This window comes from Delphinapterus leucas, chromosome 19 (genome assembly GCF_059928025.1).
Source record: "Delphinapterus leucas isolate spDelLeu-1000000601 "Yukka" chromosome 19, BTC_Dleu_Yukka2, whole genome shotgun sequence".
NCBI lineage: Eukaryota > Metazoa > Chordata > Mammalia > Artiodactyla > Monodontidae > Delphinapterus > Delphinapterus leucas.
The window spans coordinates 22,494,674-22,512,050 of record NC_143147.1 but is presented as its reverse complement, the minus strand read 5'-3'; the positions used below and the strand labels follow the sequence as shown (position 1 = coordinate 22,512,050).

Sequence of the window (17,377 nt, the reverse complement as noted above, 5' to 3'; positions counted from 1 at the left end):
CACTGCACGGCTGGAGCCTGCCTCTAGGTCACCCGCGCTGAGCAGCTGACAGGGTCTTGGGAAGAGACAGCAGCAGCTGCAGTGAAACCCCTCCCTGCCCTTGGCTTGTGCCACCCAGAGCAGGACGAAGAGTGCCAACAGCTGAGCTCTCATTTGTCTGCCTAGGCCTCTCCAGCCCCAAAGAGTTCAGGAAACCAGAACTATAGGTAGGAACTAAAGAGGGGGCTTAGGGAGAGGCCCCCAACGTGCCTTGGCATTGCCATCTCCTTCACACACACCAGGTTGGCATCACACATGCTGCACTTTGGCATTTTACTGCAATTCCCTCTAGCCACCCCACACGGGAAGGGGCACCCTGCCGTGCCTGCCTGCTCCGTGGAACTGCCTCCCAGACTAGGCCTGGGCTTGTGGACACAACCCACCTGGACACACAACTCTCTCTCTCTCTCTCTCATACACACACACACACACACACACACACACACACACACACACACACACGGGTCTAGGAGAAGCACTTACAGCCCCTTCCTCCTTGGCAGGAGGACCAGGCTTCGGCAGAGTTTTGTCCTCCTCTTTAACCTGAGGGAGCAGACAAAGAAGTCACTTTGCAGGTCAGAGGTCAGGGTGGGGAGACCCAGCACTAAAAGCACAGAAGGAAAACATCCAAGCAGTCGCTCTCTCTGAGAGGCAAGAGCTCCTGAGTGCTTAGGAGTCCTGGGCCTATGGACTTGAGCAACAGATAGCCTATCCTGGGGTCAAAATTGTCCAGTGACAACTTCAAGAATGAAGTCTCTGGGGGTGGTTAAAGCTAAGTACCCTTTGCCCTCAGTGACCAGCCACGTGACCCACCTAGGCTGCCTAAAGAGGTCCACCCATGAGAGCGACATCATGGCCTTGGTTACAGGGTGGAGAGAAAGATCCAGCGAATTCAACTCGGGCTAAACTACAAGAGCCATTCCCAGCTCAGACAGGAAGTGGTCTGAACAAGAGCCTCCCTGACCTAGGGACTGAGGAGGAGGGAATGACCCCAGCGTGGGGGGGCCGGCTGGGCCAGCAGAGCTCAGTGTGGGGTAATAGGTGGCCCCTATCAGGCTGGCTCAGGCTTGCTTCTAGGACCGTATGATTTCCCCCAGCACAGAGCCTGCGTGCCTTCCCAACCAGAGGGCTGAGCTCTGGCTGGAGGCAGGAAGTCGGGCAGAGGCGGGGATTCAGGAGGCCAGATAACTTCCCAACCTCAGACCCACAAAACTCTGCCAACCATGCAGCTGAGGGAGGCAACCCCAAGGTTCGGGGTGGGGCGTGGAGGAAGGAAAGATGCCTGGGGTCTGGGGTTTGTGCCCAGCCCAGGAGCTGGTTGGCCCAAGTCAGAGGGGAGGAGTAGAGTCAGGGCCAAAGGGCAGAGACCATAATATATTCGGTCAAAGGACAGACAATATGGCCACTCTGATGGTTCTTTCAGCTCAGAGCCTGGCTCAGAACAGACCCAGAGGACCAGGCCTCAATTCTGAGAGAGGCTTCTCCCCTCCCCCTCACCAGCATCTCTTCCTCCAAAAGCTCAGGCAGTCCTCATGGATTTCATTTCTCTTCTTTCCCCAGTCACTTATGACTGTAGGAAAAAGACAGGTCTGCCACCAGCCCTACCCCATCCTCAGCATGACTCTTTCCCAGCACAGGGGGCAGGAGCATGGGAAGGTGTCCTTGATTCCTAATGGAAAAGATCCTTTAAAACTCATCCAAAATCATTTTAATCATCCACCTGGGGGGACTCTCCATTTGCAACCAGGGTCCATGGCTAATTTTGAGCTCTAATTAGCATTGCCTGGGGCACTGACCAGCATGATGGCCGCTGCAGTTTTAAAGCTAAGAGCCCATAGAGCTTTTTACAATGGGCTCAAGCTTCAGCGTTAGTACACAGTGCCACGGCCAGAGGGAAAATGGCGATTATTCATCAGAGTGGACTCCACGACTTTAGAAATTAGGATTGGAGCGGAGAAAAGGAAGGGAGGGGCTGATGGAGAGGAAAGGAAGAGAAGTGGGAGAGTCTAGGTCTGCACCTGCTGCCCCTACAAATGCCCATCACTGCCCCCCCCCCCGCACCATCACACCGTGCATGAGCTCCCAGACACACAGGTTAGAGGGACAGCAAGTGTTCACACCCAGACACACTCATTACTGCACACAGTGCTGTTAGCTCGGGCTCAGGGATGGCCCAGATTCCAAGTCCACTCCGTGTCCTTCAGCAGCTCCAAATCTGTCCTCCTTCCACTGGCTCAAGCTTGGGACCTCAAGGGTCTTCCCCCAGTGGCGAGGCATTGAGGGAAACAGCGGCTGCCCCCTGAAATGTGTGGGACACTAGACCTAGCTCTGAGCTCAGCTCTGGATTTAGCCGGAGGCTGACTCACTGCCCCACCCCCACCCGAAGGGTTCTGTCAGTTGTAGGTCATTGCCCAGCTGGGGACTGCGCACAGCACAAAGGCACGCCCAGGTCTGCAGCCTGAATCACCCTCTGGCCCCAGGTGGCCCACTGGCCTGGTTCCCCTCTCTTGGCTCCTCTCCCCCTATCCATCACAGCCCCCAGACTCGGGGAGACCCAGCTCTGAGGCCTCAGAGCCAAAGCCATTCCCAGCGGCCCCTTCATAGCAGCTCACATTCCCAGGGGTGAGTCAGAGCAGCGGCAGTGGGAAGGGTGTGAGGGGTTAACTTGGAGGGGCACCAGTGGGACAAAAGGCAGCTCAGCTCACCAGAGGTGGAGCTCAGGGGAGGAGCATGACTCAGCGCAGGAGCCCATCCAGACAGAAGAGTGAGTTCCTGGATCCCCTGGTCATTCTCCTCGGCCCCCAAATACACACACATGCCCCAACCCGTCTCTAGCTTCCAAAGCTCCCGCTCCCACAAGCCAGTCTCCTGCCTGCACACACCATGCCAAACACATAAGAAAAGCATAAAGAGTTTTGAAATACAACTTTCCTTTTGCTCCCAGAAGGCGAACCTTGATGAAAAGGCCATGGTGCCGAAAGTAGCCTGCACTCTGGGCCAGAGAAGAAATGGGGGGCAGGGTCTCTCAGGGACTTGGAGTCTTCCTAAAGGCCAGGACCTGCCGGGACAAAGATTGTGGGCAACAGGGGAAAGGAGGGATGCAGTGGAGGGGGAAGGATTACAAAGCTCAAAAGGTCAGAGAAGGAGTAAGGGATAAAATATTAGAGAAAAGAGAAGGCAAGGTAAGGTACAGAACATCGACACAGCCCTTGGAAGCTGTGCGCCCTTGAATAAGCCACTTCACCTCTCTGGACCTCTCTGTGGAATTCGGGGATGGACTAGTCCAGGTGATGGTTAAAGTCCTTTCCAGGTCTGGCACCCTAGGAGGCTGGGTGGGTGGTGAGAGGCACGCAAGCCCTTAATTCAGTGAACCAAAGGTGCGGGCCTGGGAGCCAGGAGGGGATTAAGGAAGCTGCTCTAGGACTCCTGTGGCTTTGCCTTTTACCTGCAACTCACCAGCACCTGCCAGGGGCAAGAGGCCTGGAGCACTGCACAGCTGCCCCGTCTGGGGGTTAGAAACTAGAGCGGGTCCTCTTGAAATTCAACAGGCAGAACTGGCCTCAGCCCAGGGAGAGGCTTCATCTCAAGAATCCGTTCAAGTCAGTGGAGTTAAAAAACTGGTTCATTCTTATTCTTACTTATCCTGAATGAATAGCGAAAAAACAGAGAATGTTTTGTTTTCAGTGAATTACTTTAAATTTGCTTTGTTGATGTTTCTATCCTATTATCCAGTTCATATGCTAGGCTTTGTTTGTTTTTTTTGTGTGTTTTTTTTTTAAGAAGATGTTGGGGGTAGGAGTTTATTAATTAATTAATTTATTTGTGCTTTGTTGGGTCTTCGTTTCTGTGTGAGAGCTTTCTCTAGTTGCGGCGAGCGGGGAGCCACTCTTCATGCGGTGCGCGGGCCTCTCGCTATCGCAGCCTTTCTTGTTGCGGAGCATAGGCTCCGGACGCGCAGGCTCAGCAGTTGTGGCTCATGGGCCTAGTTGCTCCGCAGCATGTGGGATCCTCCCAGACCAGGGCTCGAACCCGTGTCCCCTGCATTAGCAGGCAGATTATCAACCACTGCGCCACCAGGGAAGCCCCAAGCTTGTTTGTTTGTTTGTTTGTTTAATTAACTCATTCGTTCTCTGATGTCCTGCTCCAGTTCTCCTGTGTGTCCAGAGAGGAGCCCATCAGCCTCCGGCTATAAGGACACCAGGCCGTTCACACCTGGGCCTGTTCCTCATGAGCATCACTGAATGCAAACATGGGTTTTTCCCTGGAGGAAATTCTCTCTGTGGCTTCTGTGCAAAATTGCCTGGATCTTTCTCCTCTCTTCCTTATCACTAGATTTTAACTAAGATTTGCTTAGGATCAAGAATAACCTATCTTTGGGTTTCCCCAGTGGCGCAGTGGTTGAGAGTCCGCCTGCCGATGCAGGGTACACGGGTTCGTGCCCCGGTCCGGGAAGATCCCACATGCCACGGAGCAGCTGGGCCCATGAGCCATGGCCGCTGAGCCTGCGTGTCCGGAGCCTGTGCTCCGCAACGGGAGAAGCCACAACAGTGAGAGGCCCGCGTACCGCAAAAAAAGAAAAAAAAGAATAACCTATCTTTATCCAATACAGAACAGGTAGGCAACACATTCCCAAAGATGGTGGCCATATCTCTGGCACAGTCACCTCCAGAGCTGAGAACTTACGGTTCTCAGCAAGGGTGCCTGGGAGCCAAAGCCTCTCTTCCCTGACCTGTTCCATCTCTGGAGAGTTCAGACATTTCCAGCAACATTAATTACTGAGTATGGAACACCTACAATGAGATGGGCCCCGTAAAAATATTTAAAGTATATTTTCGTATGTAAATCTTATGACAGCCTCACGACATGGGAATTATTATTATTTCCGCTTTACTGATGAGGAGAAAGACTCAGAAAGAGATTAAGTCACAAAGCTGGTAAGTGATGGAGCTGGGATTTGAACCCAGGTGGCTCTGACTGCAAGCCTGTGCTGCTCCCTTGGAGGCCCACCTTTTCTGCTAGGTTAGGCAGGGTCAGAGGGGCTGAGTCATCCTTAGTAGCCAACTCTGGTTAAGATCTGCGTCAGCGTTGAGGTTCAAGAGGTCTGGGTCCAGCCACAGCATGGATCGATAATGTGGAGCTTACTAGCGTTCAACGTGCCCAAACTGAGTTTCTGGACTTGCAAAGGGACCACGACCCTGCCATTCTCTGAGGCTCTGACCACCTCCTCCCTCTCTGGCACTTCTGGCCTCTTCTCTTCGGGGAAGGGAAGAGAAACCAATGCTCACCAAACACTCACTGTGGTATCTGGCACAGTGGTAGGCGCTTTACGCCGTCTCCTCCTCCAATCCTCACAAAAACCCACTTCCTAGGTAAGAAAACCGAGAAGGCGAGTACCTTGCTGAGGGCCCCCCCCCCCAGCTGGTAAGTGGCAGCACTGGGATTCACACCCAGGATGGATCTTGGGGGGCTGTTTGTGTGTCTATAACACTCCCCAGACTGTGATTTCCTCACAGGCAGGACTCTGTTTTACTCATCGTACTGTGGGCACTAAATAAATGTTTGCTGCCTGACGGCCCTGCAGTGGGTTCTCTGTACAAACCTCTTATTCCCATCTGGTCTCTTCTGTCAGCTGTAAACTACGGAGAATAAGACTTGTCGATCCTGATTCCCAGGGAGGTGGGGAAAACAAGGGAGGTATAATCTCTAAATGTAGCAACAATAAGTAGATAGTAAACCCGATTGCCATGGGGCTGAAGGGAGGGCAGGACACTCTGAAATTGCTTAGTAGCTCTCCCTGGAGCCAACAAAAGCCATGAGACGCATCAGCCTCTGGCCTGGCTGTCCCACCTTCAGGAACGTATAAGCGACGAGCTGACTTAAAGAAAGGAAGAGAAAGAAAACCTCCACAGACCAATACAAAAATGCACTGTCTATAATAGCCCTAACTTGGAGATAGTTAACTCCCTAGAGTTAGGGAGGGGTTAGGTAAACTATGTTACTTCAGTACAATACACTGTTGTGTTGCCATTTAAACGAACAAACATGTGGCCAATGTAACCATATGGAAAACTCCTCCTAAAAGAACAGTGATTCACAAAAAAACTAGCACCTAAATAGAAAGCAAACAGTGATCCTAACAACCTTGTACAAATTAGACATAATAGAGACATTTGGTATTTATTTTGTTATGTATTTGTTACTTACTATTTATTTCTCTTATAAAGATGGCTAAACAGTCAATAAAAAAGAAAAAGCAGAGGAGATAATAGCTAAAAGCATTTGTTCTCAAAGAGGAGAAATCCAAGAAATGTGCTGAGGGACCCATCTACCCTCAGCCCCGAAGGCTTCCAAGGCTCAGGGGTCTGGGTCAGGCTGGGTTTTACCCTCTACATCATGAGCAAGGACCATCCACCCTTCACTTATCATCCTCTGTGCCCCGCACAGGAGGGTACAGGTGCACAAATGCCCCCAGGGGGATCGTTCCACCCACCAGGCACCCCTCAGGCCTGGAGTGCTCAGCCTGGACAAATGTATCGCGGACATCCATGCCAGATGTCCACCCACTGCAAGCCCCCGAGGGCAGTGGACACCCTGAGAAAGACTGCCTAGGGGAAGAGAAGATCCTGCTGCCTGTGGCCAAGGGAACGTGGCAGCTCTTCCCTCTACCAACTCGCACACACGCTCCGGGCTTCTCATGGCATCCTCCTCTCTCTCCTTTCCCATTCGAACACAGAAGGGAGCTCCCACTTGACCCTATCCCTGCCAGTCCTAGCCTAGCACCGACTAATCTAAGGATGTGGAGGAGGAGGAAGGTGCAGGGAAGAAGTAACAGTAAGAACAGTTAGTCTTTCTTGAGCATTACTAAGTGCCAGGTACTGTGCTGAACGCTTTACACGCATGATCTCATTTAATCCTCACAACATCCCTCTGCAGTAGATACTAGGATGATTCCTACTTTACAAATGAGAAAAAGGAGGCTCAGAAATGACCTGCCCAAGGTCTCACAGCAGTGAGTGGCTGATTGGGACTTACGCCCAGGTCTGTCCTCCAGCAAGAACCTCAGAGGCTCATGTTAGGGGATGGAAGGAAGCCCTGCCCCCACCTCCCTTGGTTCACCTGTGCCATTGTCCTTCCATGAAATCACCTGCCAGAGCAAGAGTTTGGGTAGAAAGCTGGGGTTTCCAGAGATGGCCTCTACCCCTCCAGCCACCCATGACTGGGATAAGCTTTATACAGAGCCGCTTGGGAGGGTTCTGCAGGGAGTGGCCTAAAGGCCATGCTGTCAGAGAAGAAAGGGGAGAAGAGCTTGGCATGGACACCCTGGCCCCTTTGGTCCAGCCTCCAGCGAGAGCCCTCCCCCCGCCCAGGGCGGAACAGAAAGTAGCCAAGCGCGCGGCCACTGTCGGCCAGGCCAGCCTAGAGGAAGCAGGTGCGCTGGGATGGCTTCCTGCTGCCACTGCAGTTGCAAAAGGCCCAGGCTTCCTCCTCCAACGGCCAGACCTGCTGGAGGCCCCCCCTTCTCTGGGGATACTCACTGCCCCTCTGCAGGGCACTTTGCCAACTGCCTGGCCACCGGCGTGCATGGCCCCAAGTCTGTGACCTGGTGCCGGGACCTGGAGGCCCAAGGTGGGGTGGGTTATAAGCTCTACCAGGAAGCACCCACTCTCAGGGTAAGAAGCCTCTCGGGCCCCACCCCCAGCCCGCCCACACACGTTGGCGCTGGTGCCAGTTTTGTGGCTGGAGCGGGGCAGTCCTTGGGCACAGGGAGATACAAATGCTCCGAGGCACATCTCAGGCTCCTGATACACCTCCGCACCAGGCCAGTCCATACTCTCTGCCAACTGCTGACACAACTGAAAACCTTACCCTTGGTGGCCGGGAGGGGCGGCGTGGGGGAACGGAACGGACTGGGAGGCCGCTGTGTCTGTCCTCACTTGCTTTTTTAAGGAACTTACTCCCCAAGATGCCATCTGTGGCCCTTCCGAGCGTCCGATCCACAGAAATGGAGGAGCCCATGGTGAGTCCACTCTCGGGGACAATGAAAGGGGGATCCCTGACAACTCCAAAAGCCGCCCCTCTCAAGCCCCTCTCTCTTGTCCACCAGGGGGAAGCGGGGGTGGAGGGCCATGCTGGCAACGCAAAGCAGGGACAAGACCTCCCGCAAAGCAGGGACAAGACCTCCCGAGTCATGAGTCAGGCCCAGGAAGCCCTGCCCCTCGCCTCTGAGAGGTAGAGGCTGCGGGGATGGATGGTTCTCTCCCCACCAAGGCAGCCTCACGCCTCCCTCCCCACCTACTTCAGCCCCCTCGAAGGAAATAACAAAAAGTCCCCTCCTTTCCTCAATGAGGAAACAGCATGAGGAGCCTGGGACATTTCCGGGGTGGGGGGTCAGAGGGACACTCACCCGCATAGCCTGGCCTGGAGCAGGCCAGAGCAAGGAGTCTCCTCTCCGATGCTGCTCCGTTAGCAGCTCAAAATAGCACTGGCAGCAGCCCCGCCCCTGTTCCCCTCCCTCTCTCCAGGCCCCTCCCGCCCAGAGCTGCCCAACCCAGGCCAGAGCCAGTGGGAGAGAGTGCGAGAGTGAGTGGCCTGGAGGACTGCGGGTACCAGGTATGCCGGGGGGAGAGGGTGATACAGCACGCGTGGAAGAGACGGAGGAGGCTCTTGGAGTGAGGACGTGGGGTGGGGGGCAGGCAGTGTTGGAGGGTTAGGGGCAAGGGACGCGGAGGGTGAGACTTTCCGACTGACACACACCCAAGCTCCCGACAGCTGAGCTGATATGGCCCCTAAAAATAGCAGAGGAATTTGAGACCTGCAGCCCCCCAGCCCTACAGGCCAGAGTCAAGACAGGCACATGCGCGTTCACGTGTACACACACACACACACACACACATACACACACCAGCATGCATGAACACTCGATCACAGCACAGTGCTCCTGAGAACACACAAATCATAGGCTCACCCCAGCCATCTAATAACTGCGGCAGAGGCCAAGACAACCACCAACGTCACATCCAATACAACACACAGGGCCCACTGCCCACTGTGCGCAAACACAGCCATCCTATAAAGTCCTGCAGGAGCAGAGACCCGCACCATCAGTCTGAGGCCCACTGTGGCCGCCCCCCTGTAATAAATACACCGGGGACGTGCAAAGGATCAACCGCACACTCTGCGTAGACATCCCTCCCACACAGCCAGTGACTGCACAGGCACAGAGGAGGGTGGGGTAGGTGGGGTAGGTGGGGTGTGGTGGGTGGGCCCTGGCCCTGCAGACAGAGGAAATCTTGGGTGTCTGGCGGATGAGCGAGGGCTGCCAGTGAGAGGCCAGCGTTCCTCATGAAGAGAAACCTGGCCTGGCTCTTCAGTTAGCACCACAGGGTACCCAGACCAGGGCTGGGGACACCGGTGAGGCTGAAATGGGAGATGGGCGCAGGTGGGAAGGAGCCAAAAGACAGGTCTTTTGAAGCTGTCTCAGAAGCTGTCAGCTCTGCAGCAAAAAAGGAAACAGTGGTTGCCTCCCTCTTCCTCTCCAGGAAGAAAAGGGGCGGGGGGGAGGGGAATGGGGAGGGGAGGGGGGGTTGCTGAGAAGCCAGAGCAGAGCTGTCTCCTAACCAATACCCAACAGGGTGTCTGGAGACCCCAGGCCTGTCACCCTGGCCGGTCCTGTGAGCCCAGCGGGTCCTGTAAACAGTATTACTTTCTCTGTGAAGAGGTTGCTAAGCACTGCCCAAGAGGACCGAAGCCCAGCTCCGGCTCCTACCTGCCACTCGCTGTACAAGCCATTAGGACGCTGGGCTCGTGAGTCTGCTTTCTAGGGAGTGGTGTGTCTTCCCGGGGAGATGGTCTGGCCCTTCGGGGGCACGTGCCATGTCACAGGTCTTCGTACCTCCAGTGCTTTCTTGACACAGTGGTATCACTTGCCTCAGTGGCACACTGAAATTCCCAGTGGGACTTTAAAAATACTGATGCCTCCATCCCACCTCTTCCCCCTAGTTTCTGAGTTAATTGGTCTGGGAGGGCGGCCCGGGCACTGGGATTTTTAAAAGCTCCCGCGGTGATTCTTACATACAGCCACAGCTGAGAGCTGCTTGACTGCAAGGTCAACATGAGGCCTAGTGCAGAGGTGCCCATTTGTTATATCAATGAGAGAGTCAGTGAATGAAGGAATGAATGACTTAGCTGTGTGGCCACGGGCAGGTGACTTAGACTTCCCTCATCCGCAAAATGAGGATTATGCTGCACTGACTCTCTTAGCATGAAATTGGTGAGGTCTCAGTCAGGGAAAGGGCTTTGGTTTTCAAAATGTGGTCTCCAGACCAACAGGATCAGCATCACCTAGGAACTTGTCAGAAATATAAACTCTAGGGCCCCACCCCAGACCTACTGAATCAGAAACTCAGCATGTTTTTATGCTGAGTTTTTACCAGCCCTCTCTAGGTGATTCTGAGAACCACGGCTTTAAAGGAGTTACTCACACTGTGTTGTGGTTAAGTTAGTGAGGCCTCCAGAGCCAGACTGCCGGGTTCAATCTCGGCTCTTCCATGCAGTAAACTACACGACTTCACTCTTGCTTCCGTTTCTTCACCTATAAAATGGGGGAAGTAATAGTGCCTACTACATAGGGTTATTGTAGGCATTAAATGAATTAGTACTTGCAAAGCCCTAAGAACAGGGTCCAGCCCCTATGTTTTCGATAAGTTTTAACAGTTATCATCTATCTGTGATCATTGGGGTGGGGGAGAGGCATCCCAAGCAAAATTTTCAGGTAACTGAAGCCTACCCTCTTTAAGGGACAAAATACTTTCTATTTTAAGTAGTTTTCTAAATTCTATTACTATTTCCAATCATAAAAATAACGAACATTTTATAGACTCTCTTTCTTTGGTAAAATACTCTGAACTCATCTCTAACATCTTAAACTCTGACCTCCTGACTGACAGCCTGGCTTCTGCCCCACCAACACCCCAAACCACTCTCCAAGGGCACCAGCCCCGACTCGGCACCGCAGTCAACCTGAAGCCTCGGGCTACCCCCATGTTAGGAAGGCCAGACGCCCTTTGTGTCTGTGTATCTGCTGTTTAGTTCTTTTGTCCCCTACCCCTGCCAGACCATCGGCTGTCACTCTGCCTGTCAGCACGCCTGTCTTGCGCAGTCTCACCTCCTTCTAATATGCTGTTTCTGCCAAAGGCTGTAAAGCCAAATAACCAAGCCTGACAGAAGAGTCCAGAGCAGAACACGTGGGATGTCAGCGAACACACAGCCTCTCCTGTGAGTGAAAGGCCTGGGTTTTCACACGCAGACTCAGTGTTCTCTACGCTGGCTGCCTGAGGGCCTTCGAGGCTCACCTGCCATTCGGCAGTGCCCTGGAAGATGACTTCTGGGTGACCGAGTGTCACTTCGTCTGCACAGTCTCGTCTGACTTACTAGTAGTAACCGTGGGCCCATCCGTTCCGAGTTTCTACTCAGATGACTAGATCCTGTCCATTCTGTCTCTGAGATGCTTGGTGTTACTGACGGAGACCATCTCAGGGCAGTTTCACTTCCCTTAGCGAAAAGGGAAACCTCTTCATTCAGAGGGGGAAACTGGGGCCCTGGCAACCCACTCAGCTTCACACATAATCACCATTACTCCCTCTGCTGCTCAAAGCTCAGTGCTGTCTCAGGACCTGGTCCTTAAGCCTGTCCTATGGCTCTGGGGGCCACGCGGTCACTCCCACAGCCAGCCAGACCACCTCCAGGCACCTCAGCCTCCCTCTAAGGACAGCCACAATCTGGGTCCTCCTCAGCGCTTCACCCTCACCTTCCTCTCACCCTCGCCCTCTCCCCAGCACTCCAGGCTCTCACTCTCTCAGGAAGATCTTCCCACGGCTCCCTGCCCTCATCTCCCACAGAGCCTTTACTTATGAAAGTTTCTCCACCAGCCCCTCCACCTTCCCCATTTCTCAAAGTCCATCGTGAGTTCCACCTCCTTCATGAAGCCTTTCCCAAAACCCAAGACCTGCGTGGTAACAGAGTGCAAAGTCTAAATCCCAGCTCGGACTCTTTCTTGCAGTCTGACCTAAGGGAAAGTTACTCGATTTTTTAGATTTTCCACTCTTTGCCTTATAATAGTACACTTACCTTATGGGGTTGTCGTGAGAATTAAAAAAAAAAAAATAGTGGGACTTCCCTGGTGGCACAGTGGTTAAGAATCCACCCGTCAATGCAGGGGACGTGGGTTCGAGCCCTGGTCCAGGAAGATCCCACATGCCGCGGAGCAACTAAGCCTGTGCGCCACAACTACTGAGCCTGCGCTCTAGAGCCTGCGAGCCACAACTACTGAGCCCGGGTGCCTAGAGCCTGTGCTCGACGGCAAGAGAAGACACTGCAATGAGAAGCCCGCACTGCAACAAACAGTAGCCTCCACTCATGGCAACTAGAGAAAGCGCAAGTGCAGCAACGAAGACCCAACACAACCAAAAATAAATTAAGAAATAAATAAATTTATTAAAAAAAAAAAAAGAAGTACATGGAAAGCACCTAGCATTAGGCCTGGCAAATTGTCGGTAGTGATCAAATTATTATTAAAAACCAAGGTGTAGTGAAAAGAAAAAAACCCAAAAAACCCACAGTGTTCACTGTCTATACCTATACATAAGCACATATGCACGGTGGTTCTTGAGTATACTCGACACGGTGCTCTATCACATAGAGGGGAGTCACATACCATGTGGAATTAGATTCTAAAGTCAGCATGTAAGGCAAAAATAGAGTATAGTCAAAATTACTCTTAAAAATCCCTAAACCTGCTCACAAAGTATAGTACACATGGGTTTGTATATACCATTCTATATATCTGAAAGCATAATGTATACAGTCATGTACAGCATTGAATAAAAGTGTACAAAATACAATGGTTATAATTTCAGACTACAGTAATATATAGTTTCCTACACAACCACATACAGGTATCCTCCATTTTTTGAAGGTTTGTTTTATGCCACTTGGCTTTTACGAAAGGCATACATTAGTACCTGTTTCCGATAAGCAAAAGAAATCTGAAGAGGATTTTCGCTTTTACAAAAAAATGCTAAGAACAAAAATAGTGTCCAGTGTTTGTTTTGCAGCAAGCGTTATAGCGACAGGACACACGCCAGGCAGCACTGCCAAGCTCCTTCCCCAGGAACTACACTCAGCATCTCAGCATCAAACTGTCGTAGCTTTGGGCTTCCCTGGTGGCGCAGTGGTTGAGAGTCCGCCTGCTGATGCAGGGGACACGGGTTCGTGCCCCCACATGCCGCGGAGCGGCTAGGCCCGTGAGCCGTGGCCGCTGAGCCTGCGCGTCCAGAGCCTGTGCTCCGCAACGGGAGAGGCCACAACAGTGAGAGGCCCGCGTACCACAAAAAAACAAACAAACAAAAAAGACTGTCATAGCTTTGAAGTGAATCTGTATGTGTGCTTTATCTCGATTTTTAAAAATGCGTCCATTAGCAAAATGTGCCTTAAGGTCATTGCTTCTCTACTTTGCACCATTTCAGCTTCCAAAAGGTTTCATAGGAACGCTGTACTTTCGGATTGCGGGGGGGAACTGTAGTTGAATTTATTGAAGTTTAATGAGTATATGCCATGACTAAACTGATGTTTTGATGGTAATCTATTTGTGTCATGTGTTTAAGCCTTCTCCCCCTGGAGAACAGGGACGATTTCCTACTTCCTTTAGATACCATCCTACTCCCCAGAACCAGGCACAAAGTAGGTGTTCAATAAATATCCATTGGATTTAACTAACTGATCTGAAAGGTACATGTGTAATTAGCCACGCAGAAAAGAATGGGGAACAAAGGAATATCCAGATTGAGTAACAACTTCAACTACTCTGCTCTGCCACGTTGGTAGTGTTGGGTGAGTGAAAGGGCCTTGGCTCTGTTTCCGGCACTGGGTTAGGCAAAGTGGTTAAGCAGAGCTGGGAGCAGGCTAGACAGGAGGCTCTGAGGAGTAAGTCGTTTACTCTTGCAACTAATGATGATGTGTAATACCTCACGGTGAACACTGCGGGGAAGCACAATGCCTGTTTTGGGGTTTTTTGTTTTTTGTTTGTTTCATCCCCTTACCACTAGACTGTGAACTTCTTGAGGCTGGTTTAGAGGGAGGTAGTTTGTAAAACATTGAGACTGAGGTTCTAATTAGCATTTTAATGAAAGAATACTCCTCTGACCCCATTTGTCTTTCTAGTTCCCCTTTAAATCAAAACTCTTAAAAGAAAAGGGGGGGGGGCTATAAACACTGTCTCCATAAATGGATACTAATTATGTAGTGCTTGTGTTATGACTAATTTGCAATGTATAAAGTGTCACTAATAGAACTCTTTATGTAAGGAAGTTGGGGGGAGTCTTGTTTCCAGCGCTATGCTCTCAGGGCTGGGGAGGGCCTGGAGCATTTATTTATGCTTCCTGGAGACTCCCCACCACCAGACAGATGCATTCTTCGGGATGATCAGTTCAAAGGTCTCTCAGCACCTGTGCCTTCCCTCTGTTGGCAAGGATTAGCCTTTATTACCTTTTTTTTTTTTTTTTTTTGGTGTGTAAGAAATGTCTTCTCTCCTATAAAGTAACAGTGTAAGTGTGTCAGTAGACAGTGACTGGTACTCTTTGAGATACCAAGGTTTTTTCTGAAATTTTACTGGGCATCAATAACCAGTGGATCCCAAAGGAAGGGAACAGACCCTCTTGAAGCCTAGGGATGGCCGCAGGGAGGAGGAGGAGGTCTGAGGAGAAACCCGCCGAGACCAAAGGTGCAGGCGCAGGGATGGGATGCCCAGGAGTTGCCTCGCTGGGTTACGGCCAAGTCAGCCCCCGGCCCCGCCCCCAACCCCTGAGGCCTACGCTTCCTGGCCCCGACGGGCCCGCCGCCAGCGCAGGGGCGGAGTCGGGGGCGGGGCCCGGCCGGCACATGCGCCTGGAAGCCCGGTGTGCACCCGCCCTGTAGTGCCACTGGAGCCCGGCAGAGGGCGGCCGCCCCCTTCTCAAGGGCCAGCCGGCGCCCAGGCCGCGGGATAGCACCTCCTTGGGGTCGCCCTGCCGGCCCCGCCCCCAAGAGGCGCCCCCTGGGAGCTGGAGGCTGAGGCGGGCAGAAGCGGCAAGATGGCATCTCCCTTTACCCTGGAAGGATACGTCCAGAAGAGGCAAAGATGAGCTCGGCGCAGACTTTGCTTTCATCACTGCTCCATCCCCACAGCCCAAAACAGTCCCTGTGTATAGCAGGCACTCAGTAAATGCTTATTGATGGAATAAAATGGATGAATGGATGACTTCATGAATAAACGGAAGACTCCAGGGATGCCTTGAGCCTGTGTCGTGGGGAGAGGTCTGGGACAAGCAATCCAGGGGGGTTAGTGGGCTCGGAGTGGCCAGCCCCACATCACTGCCCCAGAGGTGGTCACTGAGGCTTTGGGCTCCCCCAGCCCCTGCCTTGGCACACCCAAAGGTTTGCTCAGAGCCTGTTGACACCACACCATCTCGTGGGCACAGAGCCCAAGCAGGGAAGTCTGGGCTTGTCCTCTCTGAGAAGACCAGGAGACCATCCCCTCGAAGTCAGGTCCCGGCTGCCTGCGGGGACGGACCACCTGACTGGTGGCTCCAGTAGGCCTGCTGCTCCCTGAGGACTCTCAGCTGCTGGGGCTTTCCTCATGGCCCCTGGGGACTTTCCAAACTGCCTCTGCTTGCCAAGCTCCCACAAGGCCCAAAGCCAAGGGCCAACCTTGAGGCTGGTTTTCCAACATCCTCCACCCTCCTGCCCCAAATCCCACCAAGACTTGGGGCACTTCTGAGTCTACTAAATGCACCACGCGTGATATTCCCATCCCCACCTCCTCTGGCAGACAGGAGAGAATAAGCATAATGAAGAATCGTTCTTCTCTTTTTCACATAAACGACAACTCTTCTCTATTTCCAGAGGATAAAAAAAAGGAAACCCAGTTTAAGGGTCAGCCACACCAATTTAAAATATCAGTATGGCCTCCCGGAGTGTGAGGTGGAGGCCTGTGCTATTTATTCTCAGAGACACTCCTTTAGATAAGCCTCAGTGTCCTCCAAACACTGGATATTCAATAAATGTTTGAGGATCTGTGTGTTCACCTCTGGAGGCCCCTGTTGGGCTTGTTTCTAGCACTCTTTGAAGTCAAAATAAAGCACAGACCCAATCTCCATAGAAGCAGGAAGGAAGAAGCAAAAGCTTCTACTTTTCCTACTAACCCCCCACCTCTGCATTAACAGCCCTGGCCAAATCCACTGGGGCATGCGAGCACCTGTGTATTACCAGGCTGGGCAGAAAACATGCTTGGCGAGCTGGGGAAGCACTGCCCCAGTTGTGGTGGCACATGGCCAGGGACCCGTTGGCCCTGGGGCATCAGGATTCCTGAGTTGGTGAAGTGTAGAAATTGCCCGAGAGAACAAGCCTTCCTTCCTGAAAGGAAGAGAAAACACCACCCTCCCAGCCTCACCAGGGGGACGGCAAGACGAGACGAGGTTCAAGAGCACCCCACCACTTCTTTCTGAATGAGCTGTCTAGAGCTGCACTGTTCAATACAGTAGCCACTAGCTAAGTGTGGCTATTTAAATTGAAACAAGGAAATGCTTCTGATTAAATTAAAAATGACATAAAATTTAAAATTCAGTTTCTCAGTCACACTGGCCACATTTCAAGTACTTAATAGCCACGTGTGGCTAATGGCTACCAAGTTGGAAAGCACAGACTATCGAACATTTATCACTTTGCAGAACTTTCTACTGGACAGGTCTGGTCCAGAGGATCCCCCTTTCAGCTCGTCCTTGTCATCCTTGCCAAATACTCCTTCAGGTGTTGTCCCTGACCACCTGCTGTTCTTTCCCACCCCTGCCCCAGAGTCTGCTTAGACTCCTATCCCCATGTGCCATGCCTTGACCCCCCAGGCCTCAGAAAGAAGTGGGGGAGGGGACGGTAGCCACAATGTAACCCCCAGCCTGGGAGCAGAAGCCAGATGCAGAAGGGCTGAAAAGGCAAGGCTGAATGGAAGCCAGCCCCCACCCCAAGGCATCCCAGGCCTGGGAGAAAGCCCCTCAGTGCACACAATCATTCCTTGTTTCTGCAGAGTCTCTGGACCATGCATGGGTAAGACATCTGGAATGTAGTGGCCTGAGGGCTTCCCCACATCACCCGCTGCTGGACTCATCTGATGTTAGTGCTCCCAGAAAAAGAAGTGCCAGCAGCACCCTGAACTGTGAAGAGCAAATAAGGCAATGAAGCCTTGTACTGAACAGAATGTTAGGAGTTCTCCCATAGGGTAGCGGGGACCATAACCGGACACCTCCCTGTGGTG

At 52.4% G+C, this 17,377-nt stretch overlaps 1 protein-coding gene across 21 annotated transcripts in view; it reads right to left on the bottom strand.

Annotated features, from left to right (window-relative positions):
• Window positions 1-17,377, bottom strand: part of MYO18A (myosin XVIIIA) — a 95,194-nt gene that overhangs the window by 53,012 nt on the left and 24,805 nt on the right. The window contains exon 1 of one of the 21 annotated variants that reach the window (XM_089900688.1): window positions 8,444-8,463. The exons of the other annotated variants lie outside the window; for them this stretch is intronic. Within the exon in view, the coding sequence (XP_089756814.1) occupies window positions 8,444-8,449 (6 nt within the window). The 5' untranslated portion in view covers window positions 8,450-8,463. Of the gene's footprint in view, window positions 1-8,443; window positions 8,464-17,377 lie in introns of those variants that run through there. 21 annotated transcript variants of the gene reach the window in all.